General features: G+C 44.3%; 2 protein-coding genes across 9 annotated transcripts; both read right to left on the reverse strand.

Annotated features, from left to right (window-relative positions):
* Positions 1 to 1,711: 1,711 nt before the first annotated feature.
* si:dkey-190l8.2 lies at positions 1,712 to 5,820 on the reverse strand. 5 transcript variants are annotated; one of them, XM_068309686.1, is made up of 11 exons: positions 5,326 to 5,820; positions 4,874 to 5,250; positions 4,061 to 4,158; positions 3,766 to 3,920; positions 3,472 to 3,640; positions 3,296 to 3,398; positions 3,061 to 3,185; positions 2,766 to 2,977; positions 2,522 to 2,630; positions 2,205 to 2,438; positions 1,712 to 2,033 (listed from the first exon to the last, which is right to left on the reverse strand). In XM_068309686.1, the coding sequence occupies exons 2-11, from the start codon at positions 5,114 to 5,116 to the stop codon at positions 1,937 to 1,939; spliced, it is 1,545 nt and encodes a 514-aa protein (XP_068165787.1). In that variant the 5' UTR covers positions 5,117 to 5,250; positions 5,326 to 5,820; the 3' UTR covers positions 1,712 to 1,936. The 5 variants fall into 5 exon arrangements, with proteins under 5 accessions (XP_068165787.1, XP_068165786.1, XP_068165790.1 ...); XM_068309685.1 differs by having other exon boundaries at positions 4,874 to 5,820; XM_068309689.1 differs by lacking the exon at positions 5,326 to 5,820 and having other exon boundaries at positions 4,061 to 4,154; positions 4,874 to 4,986.
* Positions 5,821 to 5,830: 10 nt separating this feature from the next.
* On the reverse strand, positions 5,831 to 11,999 carry LOC137591592 (uncharacterized). 4 transcript variants are annotated; one of them, XM_068309680.1, is made up of 16 exons: positions 11,959 to 11,999; positions 10,673 to 11,009; positions 10,453 to 10,578; positions 9,688 to 10,377; positions 9,562 to 9,608; positions 9,377 to 9,479; positions 8,928 to 9,255; positions 8,784 to 8,844; positions 8,574 to 8,710; positions 8,383 to 8,486; positions 8,244 to 8,286; positions 8,044 to 8,129; positions 7,845 to 7,952; positions 6,327 to 7,142; positions 6,157 to 6,249; positions 5,924 to 5,967 (listed from the first exon to the last, which is right to left on the reverse strand). In XM_068309680.1, the coding sequence occupies exons 2-14, from the start codon at positions 10,922 to 10,924 to the stop codon at positions 7,116 to 7,118; spliced, it is 2,112 nt and encodes a 703-aa protein (XP_068165781.1). In that variant the 5' UTR covers positions 10,925 to 11,009; positions 11,959 to 11,999; the 3' UTR covers positions 5,924 to 5,967; positions 6,157 to 6,249; positions 6,327 to 7,115. The 4 variants fall into 4 exon arrangements, with proteins under 4 accessions (XP_068165782.1, XP_068165781.1, XP_068165784.1 ...); XM_068309681.1 differs by lacking the exon at positions 6,157 to 6,249 and having other exon boundaries at positions 5,831 to 5,967; XM_068309683.1 differs by lacking the exons at positions 5,924 to 5,967; positions 6,157 to 6,249; positions 6,327 to 7,142; positions 8,383 to 8,486.
* Positions 12,000 to 18,452: the final 6,453 nt, after the last annotated feature.

Here is an 18,452-nt window from a genome sequence, read left to right on the forward strand (position 1 = left end):
CGCGTCAAGTACCTCGTATGGTAAACTTTACTGTACTTGGAAATAAAACTTTTTCTGATTCTGACTCTAAAATATCAGGTGGCATGGGTTTGAAGTGTGCGGCATTTTGCAGAAAGCCTGTTAATAAAACTGTCAGCAAAATAAAGAAGTATGCAAAAAATGTATAGTTTAGTGACTAATTAGTTATTATATGTATATATATGTATATATATATATATATATATATATATATATATATAGACAGGCAAAGTTTATTAGCTGATGGCGTGTGTGTGTGTGTGTGTGTGTGTGTGTGTGTGTATGTGTGTGTGTGTGTGTGTGTGTGTGTGTGTATATATGTATATATATATATATATACAGGCAAACCTCGGTTTCCGACCACAATTTGTTCCAGAAGGCTGTTCGAATAGCGATTTGTTCGAATTCCAAATACAATTTTTCCCATTTCAAATTATGTAAATCGTCTTAATCCGTTCCAAGACGCTAGAAAATTACCTTTTTTCAACATGTTATGTCACTTATATATCAAATTGTATAGTAATGAAACATATCAAAGAAATGTAAAAGAAAGAAGCAAACATGAGAAAGAAATCTAGTTAGCCCAAGATGCAAGTTATCGTCGTGTTTGGGACAGAAGTTTACGGTACCATAACTCGTACCATAAGCAATGGAATGCAAATCAAGTGAAAAAGTATGGAATACAGTAAACTAAAAGAAAAAGCACATTAGCGTCACGTTTTCTCTAGACTTTTCGCACGCCTGGCGGCAAGAAAAAGGCTTTTTTTTTTGCGTTCAACTTCCAAATTTTGTTCGACTTCTAAGACAAAGAAGTTTCAAATTTTTTGGTCGAATTCAGATTTGTTTGATGTCTACAGTGTTCCCAAACCAAGGTTTGCTTGTTTGAATTACACACACACCAGCACTATGGAAAGTGATTATTTTCTTTTTCCTCATGTCCAAATAAACATGTACAGTGAGGGGAGGGTGGTTGGGGTTGGGACAATGATTGTGCTTCTGTAACACTGAGGTATAGCCAGTGATTATGCTTTGGTGACATCATTGGTTTTCATTTAGAAACATTTTCTCCACTGTGCCAGTCTCCATTTCCTGAATCTCCTAAACTGACTCTCTCCACACTATCTATCACTCGCTCCAGAATATATCTAACGCTATCTAAATTCCTAACTGTCTCCACACTATCTAACCACAACTCCACCATACAACCACATTCTGAATGGAGTGTGATCACTTTATATCGGTGTTGGAGCCTGTCGCTTGCTGAATCAGTCACGTGGTATCAGCCGCGTAGCGGGGCGTTCCCGTGATGGGAGCGTCGACATGGAACGACACGCCTGAAGCCTCGTCGTACATCATCATTTACAGCTCCTCCCATCGATTAAGCAAGCCTCGATTCGCGGGAACGCCCCTCTTCTGTTCGGCACACGCTTCGGAGCTTCGATCCCCAGCGTCACATCACTGTGGATTATCTCAGCAAAGTAGAAGTGCTCACTATCACACATTTAGATAGATTTGTGAACAATGTTTGAGAGAAATGGTAATATTGTGTATCTGGAAGGAATTATAGATCTTTCAGTTCATCTCATGAAAAAAGTGAGCAAAAACAAAAGTGTTGCGTTTATATCTTTGATGAGTGTATATGGTTAATCTGAGGAGTTTACATCCAACACACAAAAAATTAAACTTCTGGGAGACCAGTACAAGGAGGATTTTTATTCACATCTCTAAATAAAAAAAATATTTTTTAAGTTTTTATTTCTGACAGCAGCAACTTTGAGTTGGTTCTCATTTCCGTCAAGCATACACGACTACAGTATGACATGTTTGTGGGGTTTCAGTAAAGCACATTTTTCATTTTTCATTTCAGAACCACAAACAGGAACAAATATTAAAAGTGTTCATTATGTTTGAAACAAAATCAGATGTTTGTAACATCAACGCTGTGTGTCCGGTGTGTGTGTGTGTGGTCTTTCTCTACAGTTGGGATCTTGGTTTTCCTCGATCTGTTGCTCTTCCTGGAAGCACACACACACACACACACACACACACACACACACACACACACACACACACACACACACACACACACACACACACATGCCATCAGCTAATAAACTTTGCCAATCAAACATTAAACTCTGACCCGTTTTGTACTGACATAATGTCATCATGCCCCACAGCCTCACCTGCAGACGCCACACCCAATGGCCAAGAGCGGCTGCTTGTCGCAATCCTCCACTGAATCAGGAAGCGGGCTCCGACTCGTCTCTGGCAGTAGCAGGCACAACCCGCAACCTATGATTGGTCCACTGCTGTATGTGACCATGGCAGCCAATGAGAGCTGCCCGTTTGAATTAAAGAGGTAGTTGATCAAAGTGCCGACCCGGAAACACAAGTTGACGATGGACAGGCACCTCTGTCTGGAACATAACGACATCATCAGGTGTGATCAGGTGATTGGGGCATGATCAGGTGACTCAGGGCGTGTCGGGGCAGGGCGTACCTGACCACAGTGGGGAAGAGCTCAATGCCATACAGGATGAAGATGAAGACGGAAGCCAGAATGCAGAGCTTCCCCAGCAGGGCCAGACTCATCACCAGCGTCGGAGGAGCTGCACACAGTTAATCAATACCCAATGGTGGATCAATAAACCCACAGCAAGTCGGCTCCATTACATAATTGTTTAGAAAAGGAAGGGATGGGGCTCAATTGGGCAAAACAGTGACAAGAGTTGTGAATTTTTTACCGTTCCATCTGGACAGCAGTAACGACAGGAAACAGGAGGCGCCGCTCAGGAACAGAGTGAGCGTGGCGATTGGTCGGCGCCCCAGGCGTATCAGAGGCACCAGCAGGCAAGGAATCTCCGTGAGGCCCGAGAAGAACTGGGCGGCGTAGACGTTGACGCCGAATAAGTCGATGTTCAGGCATATGCCATAGTACGTCAGGGCTGTCACAGTGCTGCAGGACAGGAAATGATGTTTGGATCTGGAAGCTTCTGTTTGGTTATCTGGTAACCAATCAGAAGCCCGATGGGGCAGTACCTAATGTAGCTCATGACCAACAGCCGCAGAAGAATGGTGGGGTGTCTGAAGAGGGCGAGGTTGCTGAGGGTGTGGTCTCTATGGGACTCGGCTTTCTGCATGTCGGAACGTGCCGAGTCCAGCAGCTGCACACACACACACCAAAACACACTCATACACACACATTACAACCTTTTTTAATGCTGAGTGCCATCAAAGGTGTCTGGACACCGTTTGGAGGCTGGGGATTATTCACCTGGTCCAAATGATGTTTATCTTCTGTGCTGTTGCCGCAGTAACGCTCCAGAACTTGCTTCCTCTGCTTTACCAACAACCAGCTCGGGGATTCTGGGATGGAACTTAAAGGACGATGAAAGAAAGCTGCAGGACTTGTTTTGAAAGGCCTCATGGAATCTAGGTGTGTTTTCCTACATGTAGAGGGGCAGGCAGACCACCTGGGGGAGGCCCAGGGACAGGTGCAGCCACCTGACGGTGGGGCTTAGCCAGGCCAGCAGGGCTGAGACCATCATCCCCATGCTGAAGCAGCAGGGCAGGAAGGCTGGGGGCCACAGCCGAGCAGAGGCGGGGGTCCACTCCACCGCTGCAAACACACGAACAGCAGCGTGACAAGAGCGCTAAGAGCACTGTAAGGGGCAAAACACACAAAATACAACCCCCGATCAAGGGTGAGTTGTTTTTTTTATGGGGGGATCTTGGTGTGGTTACCCAGAGAGAAGGAGCATGAGATGATGCAGCTGGAGACGACGCCCAGCAGGCAGCGAATCACCAGGAAGACGATTGGCTGAGGAAGAAGAGCGGGTACAAGACCGCTGACGGTACACAGGTAAACAGAAACCAGCAAGGTGGGACGCTTCCCATACCTGCAAACACACACACACACACACACACACACACACACACACACACACACACACACACACACACACACACACACACACACACCTGTGAAGCACAAGGAGCTGAGGTCTCAGATCAACAGGATGTGGCGGGTGGACGCTACCGGTCAGATATGGTTCCTCCCACCAGAGAGCCCAGCAGCATCCCCACCATGAAGCTGGTCTGACCGTAGGGCAGCAGCTCCGTCCACACACACACTGGCTGACACATAGAAAGGCAGAGAGATGGATCACACACCTTCTAAACCCACTATATACTCTCTCTACAGCAGTAGTTTCATGTGATGGTCCCAAACTGGGTTCCTGCGGGACCACGTCCTTACCTCAATGAGAAAGAGAAACTAAAGGAGAGGATTTAAGTTCAGAGATTAGAACAGAGCCTTTTATTGACATCATTGACTGAACTCTTTATCTAATCAGACTATTGTGGTGACGTTTGTCTTTTGCTGTTTGCTGTTCTTCCATCTGTATGTATATGCAGGCCTCCTGGGTATAATGTGGAATTAAACATTAACCTTTAACCCGAAGCGTGTTAATCAATGACGTACAATAGATGTAAAAGAAGCTCTGCTGGACAGACAGTCGTTCTCACGCTGTGATCAGGAGGTGGAACCCAGTCCAATGGGAGGTTGGGGACGCCTGTCTACTCCAGTAGGTTAACCGATTAACTCCTGGAGTTTACACCAAAAAATCATTCACCAATGTCGTGCTCAGAGGTCTATAACCTACTCATTACCAGAGGACAGAGGGTGATGTCAGTGGACGGCTGGATGGATGGATGGATGAATGTATGGATAGGAGCTTTATGTTGAAACTTAACACTGAGTACAGACATGATTAATCGACTCATCTGAATGGAAAGTAAGGAACCGCTCGAGGCGCTACAAATTCAAAAAACATAAAACGTCATCACCTACGTCATCAGCTGTCCGCTTGGCTTTACCATCCTCAGGCCTTGATTGGTTGCTTTCCACAATTGGCAACAACGTTCCATTTGAAGTGTCGTTACCATGGTGACAGGTGGAAGCGATGATGGCGGTCATGTAAATGTCGGTGAAGAAGTAAAACGCTACGAAGAACAGGACGAGAGCCAGGCGCCAGTAGACGGAGAGCTGCAGCGGAGACGCCGCGGCTCTGCAGCGGCTTACAAACGCAGACATGTCGGGAAACTGAAGGTTCGAGTACCCGCAGAAGCCTGGATTTGACCTGCAGCGAAGGCAGCTGAGGGAACGAGGTGTACCCGGTTGTTAGGTGACCCCACAGGCGGCGTGTCCTGACAGCAGCTGCTGCCGGTCTGTAACACAGATAAACACTGGGCTCAGGTTTAAACTGAACTTTCATCAGATCACTCCATCCCCGCCTTATTTACCTTTTAAGTGGAGATTATTTTTAGCGCAAGCTTAGGTCGCCATCTACTGGCCGCCTTGTGTATTACACCACCTTCTTTTTAAAAAATATCAGAATATCACTGAGACGGTGAGAACTGTGCTTGTTCTAGACTCCTATTCTATAAGGATTTTAGGAGCAGTTCCACTCCCTGCTGAAAGAAAAGCCCCAGGACGGTCATTCCTTGGGGGGCCTGCAGCTCACAGATTCCAGAGACAACTGAATGTCGGTGGAGACGCAGGCAGGTTCAGACAGCAGCGCAATGAGTCCAGACTGTAACGTTTATTCAGAAACATCACATCTGAACATGCATTTGTGTTTTTTGGAGAACTAAATAAATTATTCTGACACAAAATGTAATGAAACACTAAATCCTGACATTCATCCGTCTTCTGGCACCATCACCTGATTTCAATAAAAAAACAACAACAACTTGTTTGTTATCCTCATCGTGGTAATATAGGGTGTCTCAATAATAGTCCCATCATGCTTTGCGGTCCTTTGATCTGTGAACCTCTGTTATCACCATGGATACGGCTGAAGCAGGTGAGGAGTACATGGAGGCCACGCTCTGAAGCCCCGCCAGCAGACAGCTCCAGCTGACGCGCAGCGCCTTCCCCAGGTCCTGTCAGACAAAGAAAAGGGCATCAATTGATTTCTGCATGAATATTTCATAAATTATTCTATAACGTCATCCTGATTTAGCTTCTGGGTCACAGGGAAGGAAACTCCGGCTGAGTTCAGGGTCATCACACAGTTCAAAACCTTTATTTTATCGTCTTTAGGGAAATCGAAGATCTTGACTCCTTCTTACTTTCCGATACTTCTTGTACTTCTGCTTCTTCTTCCTCTTCTTCTCCTCCTTCCTCTTCCTCCTCTCCTCCGGCGTCTCCTCTCTCTCCTCCACCTCCTCGATCAGAGGTTCGTATTTATCCGGCAGGACGGAGAAAAACACTTCCTTGGATGTTTTCTGTTGTTTTTTACCTGCTGGACGAGCGTCGTCCTCCTTTTCTTGCGCTTCCATGTTGTCTGTCGGAGGTTCTTGTTTGTTCTGCTGTCGCCTGCAGGCCAAGGACCTTTGGATAAGGAGGAGTCAAACATTATTAGCAGCACAAGTTTAGTTTGAACACAGGAAACTCTTTGAGCCTTGACAGAAAGACAAAAACAGGATTAGCAGAAGAATGTGGGGATTGTTTGGTCGCTGTCTGCGTGGAAATCAAAAGTTTCTGCATTTTTACAAAACTCCAGAGAAGCACTTTGTGCAGCAGAAAGTTTATACTTTTTCTTCCTGAAAGAATTCTCGGCTGTTTGTTTAACAGAAACAAACTTTGAAATGAAAAACCAAGCAACTGGGTCAACATGAAAAACTTGAAATACACACGTGAAAAAAGGAGGCTGGGAGTCATTATTCAAAACTATCAGTGACACCATGTTTTTGCTTTGAGATACTTTATTGAGTTTATCCGAGAAATTGTCAGGAGAGACACGATGCTGCGTTAGATGTGGTGCGATGAGATCAGTGGTGTTATGACTGTTAATCAGGAAGCAAACAAAGGAAATGAGAGTCGCAGCCGAGCTAACAGGGACGTGGTCACAAACGTGGCGGTGGAGGCGTCAGTCAACTCATTAATCATTCAACAGTTAACAATACGCGATTTTAAAGATGTAAAATCATGAGATGTCGATTCAAAGCGTCTCCAGAAAGTTCGTTCCAGGATTTATCCTCATCTCCAGGTGGGTTAGTGTCCAGCTCCCAGCAAGGCTCATGGTGGGTCATGTTATCTTGACTGACCTTTGACCCTGGAGAGACAACAAAAGGGAAGTGACTGTTTTAAAACCGCTAGGATAACACAAAAGCTGTTGTAAAGGTTATCTGATGGTAGATTGATAATCTACACACATGTGCCCATAAGTATGTGGACACTCATAAGAGACGTGATTGGTTGTTGCTGAGTTCTAAGGTCCTGATATTACTGCTTATTGATCTTAATGATTCAGGTCCTGTTTTGGGACATCGCTTCTGACTGGCTGACTTCCTACATGTCTACATGTGTTCTCCAGAGGTTGTGACCCCCACCCCCCCTCCAGATTGGTTCAGCCTGACTCGGGACTGCTTGACTTGATTACTTGTGTTGGATCGAATGCAGTAAAGTTTTTGTTGAAAATTGAAATTGAAACGATGAAGCTAACGGTGACTCATTGTGGTTTGACCTCACACACACACACACACACACACACAAGGTGTTTGAAATGTCACAGGTTTTTCAGAAACCTGCTTAGTGTGACAGGAAGTGTGTGTTACGTGTGTGTCTGTGTGTGTCGGTTTGTGTGTTTTGCACGTAGGTAGGTGTATGTTTCATTTGGCCTCACAGTGACGGACCTGAAACCCCCAACTGGTGGGACGTAAAACCCTGTCACACACACACACACACGCACACGCACACGCACACGCACACACACACACATACACACACACACACACACACACACACCGTTTCTTACGTTTGTATCAGGCAGCTTGATGGTCAGTCCAGGTGGGATCCTCAGGTTCAGCTTCTTCTTCCACATATAATAAAACTCAACACACTGGGCGATGGACTTAGTCTGAACCTGTACACACCACACACAGACACACACACACAGATCACACAACGCTGAGCAGGCTGCATTCCTTTAACATTGAACAGAAGAGGATGCTCACAGCTTTCTGGATTTGGCGGAAGTCTTTCTGATGAATCTGCAGGGATTTAACCAACAACCTCTTCTCTCCTGGACTCCACCTGGCACCTGCAACATGTCATGTAATATAGATGAGTCACGATCGCTTGGTTTAGAATAACTACAACCAGGTATAAATTAGTATAAATCAGTGTAAATGCTGGAATGAATTGGAATAGATACTGTTGGAGGTGGGGGGAGCCGACAGCAGCTTCTCCACCGTCAGCTGGAAGACAGAAACAGGAAGTGACCTCAGTGTCGCTGGATTGTGTCATATTTTCTAGACGATCACGGATCAGTCAAACAGCCAATCGCATCGTACCAGAAAGTCTCCCTTAAATTGTGATAGGACGCGGAGGGCCGACTCGGGGTTGGCCCCGCCCCCCGGCATCACGCTGGAGCGAGTCATCATCAGCAGAGCCTCGACTGGACAAACGTGGAGTCAGTCCACCATCCATGAGCAGCAGGAGTGTGTGTGTGTGTGTGTGTGTGTTTGTTTGTGTGTGTCCATACCTCTGTGCTGGATGTCAGGACTCTGTCTGTCCCATGGTGTCCACAGCAAAAGTGCATTGTGGGAATCAGACAGGGCCCATATTTGGTCCCGTAGGGGTGGGATTTCAGCCTGGAAGCCCCACCCAATATTAATCCACCTGTGGTCGACACCCCAGTGTGAGCACATCTTTAAACCGTGGATTCATTTGTTAGGAGGTCAGATCTACATACGGCTTATTGGTTCTTAGTGTTCCAGGATGTAGAGCGGCTGTCTCCGTGGCAACAGGATCGTCTACCAATTGTACACACGGAGTTAAGACCAGGAGGAAATCCAGTCGTCAGAGAAACCAGTTCAAACTGGATACTTGTTCTTACCCAACGTGTTGTGAAGCCGTGATTGCTGTGCTCTCTGATGCCCCCTGTTGGTGAGGGAGCAGTACAGCCCCGCCCCAGGCCTCAGGGGGCACAGCATGGGAGGAGGGATGTAGTGTCCCCCAATGACCGTCACCCCCCCACTCTTTGAGTCATTTGCCCTGCTGCCGATGACCGTTACCTCCCCGTCCAGGTGCAACAGGCTGTGGTAGAGAGCAGGGAATCCAGCTTCTGGAGGGGGGTGGTGGCGCCCCCTCCGGCCCCACCTGCACACCTGCGGCAGGACTCTGGATTGGATGGGCACAGAAACAGAGATGACCGGGTCCGCCCCCTGGAATAACGCACAAAACGAGATTTTAAACACTCTGAAACAAGGAGCCACAAAGAGCCACCAGTTTCAGTGTGTGTGTGAGTGTGCGTGTGTGTGTGTGTGTGTGTGTGTGTTTGCAGACCTTTTTCGTGCTTGTAACTGATCTTTTCACGCTATGGAGGCGCATGTGTCCATTCAATGCCGGCACACTCCAGAACTCTTTATTGCACACCGAACACACCAACCTACAGCTCACAGGAGGAAAATGAAGCAACTCTGGAGCACACAGAACCAGAACGAGCGTCACATCTCCTTCATCTACGGTACCTTCTGTCCTGAACTTCAGTGTCGGTTTTAGGGTGTTGTTGTTTCATCTGAAAATGAAAAGAAAGAATATAACAGTGACAGAAAAGAAAAAAGAAAAAGTGGAAGGAAGAAATAACAAAATCTCACCCAGGTCCAGTCTGGTTGATGGTTTTCCCCTCTTCCTCTTCCTCTTTCTCTTCCACACCCTTCCTTCCAGCTCGGCCCAGAAGTAACAGATGGAAACTGGACGGAACAACTCAAACCTGGACCCCCTCCCTGTGGAGAGAAACATCTCCCGGGGTTCACAGCTGCCTCTCTAAGGAGGCTGGTCTGGTCCTGGATGGGCTCAGCTTGGTCCTGGAGGTGGAGCTGGTTTCTCTGATGGGGCTGATGGGTCACCAGCGGGTAGGGGGGGTACTCCTGCAAACAGCTGAGGGTTTGATCTCTGTAAAGAAGTGTTGTTGATTGTGAGGGAGGACCACCACCGCTGGAGAGAGTCGGGGTCTGTGGATGGTAAGGACCCGGACTCGAGGTGTTGGAACCGCAGAAAGGCTGAACCAGCTGGGTGCTGGGGGGGTCTTCTTCCACAGAGCTCCATCTCCCTAGGGTGGCTTCTCCAGACATGAAGCCCTGGGTGAGGCAGGGCAGATGGGACTGAATCGGACCCAGAGGCTTCCAGGGGTTCTGCTCTGGACCAGGTGGGTTACAGTTGTCATACATGTCACAAGGAAAGAGTGTGTGTGGGTTATAGGGCAGTCTCTGTGTATTCTCCTGTCCATCCTTGTGGTGATCCACACCAGTACTGAACTGGTTCTGGACTTCCAGGTTGGAGGTGGTCTGGTTCGGATAAACGTGGTTAGTCATTCTGTGATTTGAACTTTTATTTTGTAGAAATAGAGCAGACTTCCTTACCTGGTAGACGCAGCTGCTTTCAGGACTCTTACTTTGGCTGTAGACGTGGTACTGGGACGGAGACAGGAGGGGGGAGGAAGTCATCTGGGACGGTGCAGCTATGTCAGGAGAGGTCACATGGGGTTGCTGTGGAAGTTGGGGAGAGATCATGGTGATTTGAGGAAGATCAGGGGGGGCTGTTGGACCCCGTTTGTGGTTGATGATGGTGAGGGGGGCTTACCTGGAACGGAGGGAGGTGAGGAGTCATTGCCTGGGTCTGAGGGAAGAAGGGAGGGGACCAGGGGAAGCCGTGGGGGGAGGCATCTTGATAGAGGAGCTGAGGGGAGGAGAGGATTTCCACAGCAGGAGGGGGGTTTACATGAGGATGGGAGGGGGTGACAGAAAGGGGAGCAGATGAAGACAAGAAAGCAGATCCCTGGGACTGAGGGAAGTGATGCATGATGGGAGGAGAGGATGAGGGAAATGTCCACATGTCTGACTTGACTTCTCGTGTGAACAGTCACTGTGTGTCCCTCTGCATGATCACGTGTGAGGCGTGTTCACGTGAAGAAGGCGATCTGCAGAGTGGATGACAGGAGTGGGTTTGGTCACGCCCGCAGAGATCTGCCATGTTCACACACTTCTGATGTAAGAACTACTCAAGGAATTAAAAACTTCACTCTCTGAAAATACATTTTAAAACAAGCCCCTGTTTTCTTTGCTGTCTGGAGGAAAACGTTTTGGGTGACGAGTTCTTTTAATTTAATTTTCTTTCCATGAGCATCACAGCTTTTCTCACACATGATTATGACTTTAGAAGGAAGCTCTGACATGAAACACATCAGTCTATTATTACTCATTCCTTCCAGTCATCAGTTAGTCCCCTCACAGATGACAATCAAGATCTGCTGAAAAAAACTTCTATTTGTAGGAGGTGATCGTCATCTGGCCGCTGTGTATGAAGAGGTAGACAGATGAGTGGTGTTCCAGCTCTGTGAGGGTTTACTATTCTAGTATTTACTGCTCGAGCATATACTTCTCTTAAATTATTAAGTCAACACGTATGAAGGCAAAAAGAGTGCAAAAAGTCTGTTTTTAATCTTAATTGTTAATTAAAGTTTCACTATATTGTACTTGTGTATGCCGGAATAACTATTTGGATAAATGAAATATATAAACACACAGCTGTACAAGGCTGGGGATGACGGGATATGGAGATTATTCAAACTTAGTATTACTTGAAATAGTATAATGTAATATCTCCAAGTTAGAAAATGCTAGCTAATTAAAAACTGTTTAAAAGAACAAAATTACTTCTGATTTAATGTTTTTAACCTGCAACAAGTTATTATAAACAAAAAACATAAAATCATAATTCGCAAAGTGAATGTTAAAGATTTGTAGAGCTGCTCATAGTCAATGAAAACACAAACTATGAATAAAAGTACTTTATATTACCACACTGACATATTATTACATTTAGTAATATTTAGATGTAGTAATAACACCTAAAAGTTAGAACCTCACCTGAAGCAGCGACTCCGACTGACTGACTCTGTGTGTGTGTGTGTGTGTGTGTGTGTGTGTGTGTGTGTGTGTGTGTGTGTGTGTGTGTGTGTGTGTGTGTGTGTGTGTGTGTGTCAGGATGTGGTCACATGTTCTTCCTCTCTCTGATCTTGTCTTCATGCTCTCCTTCCTCTTAATTATGATCTCAGAGGCTTGTTAGACTTGTTAGAGAAGTGACAATAAAAGACAATTACTGTAACTCTATCAATGACAAGTATCAGTCAATCGATCGATCAATCGATCAATCAATCAATCAATCAATCAATAACTCAATCAATCAATCAACTTTAAATCCTGTATCTTAATGATCTCATAATTTTTTATTTTTAAAAAAAAATTTCAGAACTTAAAAGGAAATAAAGGAAATAAAAAACGCCCACTTTTCTTTACTGCTATTTCTTTTTAATAGAAATCAGGTAACCATGAACATTACAAAAGAATTGTGCCTAAAACAATGCTGAGTCATTCTATTTAATATTAGTATTAATTTTGTTAATTAACTGATTGAGAATAGATTCTACGCAAAATGTTTATGTTTATTTTTTGTATACGTAGGTTGTCTTATGTAAATTTTTCCATCCATCCATCCATCTGTAACCCAGTGTTACTTTTACTGTCAGTATTACTTTCTTATTATTTCTGTTCGAACAGTTTTTGGTTGAATTCTGGTTTTTCCTATGTACCCTGAACGCACCTTTGTGCCGCTCACACCTGCTCAGTGCTCGTTAGCTTTCATTAGATGCGTCTGTGCACGGAGCGAGACGCTGTGGGAGTTTCGTGTTGAGCCACGGAGAGTGGATGTTTTTTGTTGGGTTTTTTTTAATTGAAGATAATCCTGGTGAGTAGCATAAACCTGAAAATGCAAATTAATTATAAAACCAATCAGGATGTGATTTTCTTTTGGAAATGTGATGGAAATGTGTGGGTTTTTTTTAATTGATCACTAGCAGTATTAGTCTATAGATATTTAAGCTTGCGCACCCCCATGTGCTGCAAATACTGATGCAGGTGTTTAGCTGTCACACCTCGAGCGATGCATTATTTTGAACCAGTCTTCAGTAAGTCTGCGAATATCTTTTTGTCGGTGAACTTATATGTTAAAAATTTTAGTTTGTTGATTTTTTTTTTGTATTTGGTCAATAAGGAATGTACAGATATTGAAAATGATATGAAACTTGAAATTGAATTTAAGAATTTTTAGATGAGTTCATATAACATTTTGTTTAGTAGAAACCAAAGTAATTGCTCTGTACAATTGGGGTTTTTTTGCTGATGAAATCTGCACCAAGAATTGATGCCCTGACGGACCGCATGCCACGTGGAAGGTGTACAGTGGATACAGTGGATGATACTCTGAATGCTCCACCTGGTTCCTAGGAGTGGGGTAGGACAAGGATTACAAGTCCTTTAAGAATTTCCTTTTTTTCATTAACTGAGATCACAGATTTTTATTTTTTTATTTGTTACTTTTCCCAAGTCAGATCTGATATAATATGAACAAACTGAGGAACTAGAGCCATTGAACGAATATTGAAACCACAACTGAAATGGACAGTGATAATGGTGTCAAATTTTATTTTGTTTTATTTGTTCATGTGCTTAAGGAATTGAAAATGTTAATATTGGTTTGTCAATACATTTAAATATTGCTTTCATTAAATTTTGTCAGTGTGTCATTAGGGTGGAGATTTCAACTTTTCATTCACCACCGCCAGTCTCCTTGAGAACCTGGTATAACCTAAATATTGAGTAGACTGAGAGACGTTGGAGTTGTGATCAAATTAATAGATACTTAGACTTTCTCTGGCCTACTCAATAAAAACGGGAACACATCCATCCATCTTCAGCTGCTTATCATGGGCCAGGGCATGGGGGCAACAGTCTCAGAAGGGATGCCCATACTTCCCTCTCCCAAGACACCTCTTCCAGTTCCTCCTGCAGTACGCCTGGCCTGCCTGTACCTGTCAGCTGCCTCCGGAGTCCCACAATTCACCGAGATTTGATAACACACCTTCTTCAGCTTGACAGCATCCCTTAACTCCGATGTCCACCACCGGGTTTGGGGGTTACCGCCATGACAGGCACCAGAGACCTTGCAACCTAAACTCAGAGAAGCCGCTTCGACAATGAGACTCTAATATCTAATAGAACCAAAAACATTCTGCTAGGATCTCGAGGAAACAATGGCCAGGCTACATCCTGAAGCTAACAGGAAGAGAAGAGGCCGCATACAAACACCAAGCATGAAGCAAAGCTGCATTTACCTTCAGCGTTAGCATCATGCTACATCCACATGTTAGCAGACAGTCATTAGCATTCAACCACAAATGGAGCATTGTACGAGTCCAGCATTACAAACGTCATCTGGTGACTTCCTGTTGCTAAATCCTATTTCAGATGTTAACTGAAGATGGGCATGAGGCAAATGGTGGTCACACCAGATAACTGACTGCCAGTCAGTGACTGATGTTCTGAATTCTCAATGGAACAAAAAATACCCTTTTATTGTGTCCAGTCTGAGGCACACTGTGCTGTAATCATGCATGTCTAATCAGCATCTTGATGTGCCACACTTGTGAGGTGGGAAAGAGAAGTGCTCACTATCACAGATTTAGACAGATTTGTGAAGAATGTTTGAGAAAAATGGTTGTTTTGCATATGTAGAAAATGTTTTTGATGTTTGGGTTCATCTCATAAAAAATGGGTGCAAATGCAAAAGTGTTGCATCTACAGTTTTGTTCTCTGTATTTATTGATATTTAAGTAAAATTCTATCTTGTATGTCAGTGTAAATACTGTATAATTTAAGTATGATTATTTTATAGTAGGAATATACTATACCTGTGCTGAACAAAAGGGGAAAGGTGGCTAAAGAGGCCCCAGGTAATCAGCCCGATGAGGCTCAGAAGTGAGACCAGGCTCTGCCCACGAGCCCAGACCCGCCTCCTGCCATGCTCCAGCACGACAGAGCGGGGGAGGGAGAACAGTGCAGGAAGCATGATCAGAGCGACAAACACAACATGACAAATAGAATGCGTGTACAGTATCAAGTTACTGCCTTCCAAAGTACAAAAGTTAACCTAGTTTTCTCAAGGTCAAGTTCATTATCTCATTTTCATTCGGAGTATTGTGCTTTTCCTTTCATCTTTCTATCTGCAACGGTTGTGAAGATATTTGGTGGACGGCTGAACACACAAACATTGACAATTACAATACATCGCTGCTTCGCGGAATGTAATAATAAAAATGAGTTAACTAACAAATGTATTATCACTAGTGAGTGGCCCTGTGTAAATTATACAGGCAAATGAAAGCCCGACTGATGATGATCCCAGCTCGTTGATCTGTGTCCTTGGTTACAGGCATACCCAGTTACCAACTAATTTAGACTTTGTATTGGCAGCTGTTATTTTCCTAAACCTAGACATTAACCTTGTCATAGCTATTATCCCACTTTGATGTCTTTATTGTTTCTTTTTAGCTATAATGTCTTTCATTTGATTTTCTGTTTCATCTCTAATTTCATGAAATACAGTACAGTAATCCCTTGTTACTCGCGGTTAATGTGTTCCAGGACAACCCGTGAAAAACAAAATTCAGCGATTTAGTGACCAAATATTTACAGTATTTCATTATTTATAGTAATGAAAACTTTTACAAACCCTCCTCATACTGATATTAAACCACCTTATATTTGTATTACCTTTTCCCACCCTCCAATACTGTTCAAAACAGTTTTATTAAAGTAGACACAGATGCTGTCAGCCAATAGCATGCACGTACGCTATCACGTGACTACTTACTAAAAATCCGCAATGTAGTGAAGCCGTGCATCTTGAAGCGTGAATGAGGCATTACTGTAAAGCATCTGTTGGTATTGTGATTGAAACAAATTCAAAAATGCCAAGATTAAGACAAGCTGAGGACCCTTTATGTGACGCAGTCATCTGTGCTGAGGATGTTGGTTTTAATGTTCACAGGATCATTGTGTGCCTGCAGTCCATACTTCCAGTGAGTAACTTATTGATTATCAATGTAAGCTGATAGTTATAATTCATCTTCTCACACACCCTGATCATACTCACCACCAGGTGGTGATCAGTTGACAGCTCGGCTCCTCTCAAGTGTCAAGAACACCTGGCTGTAGATCAGCTGACATGACTACCAGGTTATTCATTGATCTGTGTTTACTGGTACCAAGTGTTCTAGTGACACCCTGATGCTCAAACATGACCACCTACAGCTACGTAATTATTTTTCTTTATTTAAAGGGCCCTTTTCTACTGACACGCAGGCGATAGAACACATTTTACCATACCAGACGTGTCTGCAGAGGTGATAAGGTCATCATTGACTTTGCATACTCGGGTTCTGTCTCCGTGACAGAAGACAATGTACAACAGCTGCTTACAGCAGCTGACTATTTGTAACTGACATTCTAGAGGCATGCAACAACTTCCTGGAAAAGAATCTCACTCCAGAGAACTGCATTGGTGTTCGTCGGATCACCGTCTCAGGTTCTCAAGTGCTGCACAAGGCTCACTTCCTGTTAAGGTTTGAGGAAGTTGTTTCCAGCGAGGAGTTCCTGGAGCTCAGTTTGCAGGAACTCACCGACATCCTTGTTAGTGATGAGCTCAATGTGAATGATGAGGCTGTCGTCAGGTGGCTCAGCCATACACCTGTGCAAAGAACCACACATTTACCTGCACTCTTGTCAAAGGTAAGACAACATTCTGTCACTTTTATTTAAATGTTCGGGCCCAGTAGTTGGATTGTTTTTTAAAGTAAAAAGTAATTATAAGGTTACCTGGGTGCCTCTGGAGTGGATTCCTCCCAAGGCGCCTCCCTAGGGAGGTGTTCCTGGAACTTCCAGCTGGGAGGAGACCTTGGGGCAGACCCAAGACCAGGTGAAGGGATAACATTGAGACACTGGCTTGGGAACGCCTCGGGATTCCCCAGTCAGAGCTGGTTGATGTGGCCGGGGAAAGGGACGTTTGGGGTTCCCTGTTGAAGCTGCTGCCCCCGCAACCCGACCACGGATGAGAGGATGAAAATATAATTTTGTCATTTAGTTTTGCCATGAGTCCTGTTAATACAAAAGCATTTCTAAAGTTAAAATTCATATCAAACTGATCTGTCCCATTCAAATTCTATTGTTTCCTCTGTAGTTGGGCTGGCCTTGTGCAGTAAAGACAACATTAAGACCCTGATGTCTGATCCATATTTGAGCAACAACACTCAGTGTGTGCAAATTCTAGATGATGTATCGCGATGAAAACTTCAGCTATCCAATGCCACACCGCCCATGAGATTTTGCTCTAACCTCGCTGCTTGGCCTCGTTTACCTAATGCCATCATTTTTGCTATCGGGGGCTGTAGCACCAATGATAAAACTTAACATCACAGAGGTTTACGATTCCGTGCTGATTGCTGGTTGGACATTATAGATCATCAGGAAAAGCCTCGTGACAATCACGGTGCTGTCTTCCATGATGGGTTCATCTACTGCATTGGTGGCAGTGATGAGGAGGGGCCTTGCAACAGTGTGCGCAAATTTGATGTGAACAGGCGTGTTTGGCTCGAAGCAGCACCCATGAACCACCGCCGCAGTGGTGTGAGTGTTGCTGTTTTGGATGGCTATATGCGTTAGGAGGTCGTGAATGGATTTGTCAACTGAGACGAACCAATGGAGTCTAATTGCATCCATGCATCATGTCAGAAGTTGTCGGTTGTGCAGCATTCAATAAGAAGGTGAGTGAAGGTACAGTTGGAAATAGCTCTGGGGTTGTTCTAATGCTGACAGGAAACATTGTTAGCTGTTAATTTAAATATCTGTGGACATTATATGCTGGAGGTTAGTCGATATATGTACAAATAAAAATTCAATTATATAAAAGAAAGTAGAAAATGAGAACAAATATCTTACCTGGGGCATCTGTCAAGAACAGCGATATTTGTTGACTGAATTTCTTTTTTTGCCCTTAAGATTTACATTTGTGGTGGTATCTTTTACTTCAAACTTGTGAATTTTGTAGTCCAGAGTTTGACCAATGGACACGCTTCACCAACATGAGCACCAGACGCGCTGGATTAGCCGTTATTTTTTATGACAACCGGATGTTTGCTTTGAGTAAATGAAGAACTAACCTAGACTAAGTGCTGAAAAAATGACAATGTCCTCTGTTGGTGTTTAGTCGACATTATGCATCCCACATTCACAATCTGTTTCTTGGCACGCTTCACAATATGTTAAATTTCAATTGAACCCTAACACAGAACTATTTTATTTTGTTCTCATAGCTCAGTGGCTGGGATGGTATCCACACTATAAAAAGCGTTGAGGCCTACGACAGAGACCGATGAGTGGCGTAGACCCAATATAGACCGCCTACAGTAACTTTGGCACTGCAGTGATTAACAACAAGCTGTTTGTCATGGAGTGAACAGCTGTGACGA

The sequence above is a fragment of the Antennarius striatus genome, chromosome 24 (genome assembly GCF_040054535.1).
Source record: "Antennarius striatus isolate MH-2024 chromosome 24, ASM4005453v1, whole genome shotgun sequence".
Classification (NCBI taxonomy): Eukaryota; Metazoa; Chordata; class Actinopteri; order Lophiiformes; family Antennariidae; genus Antennarius; species Antennarius striatus.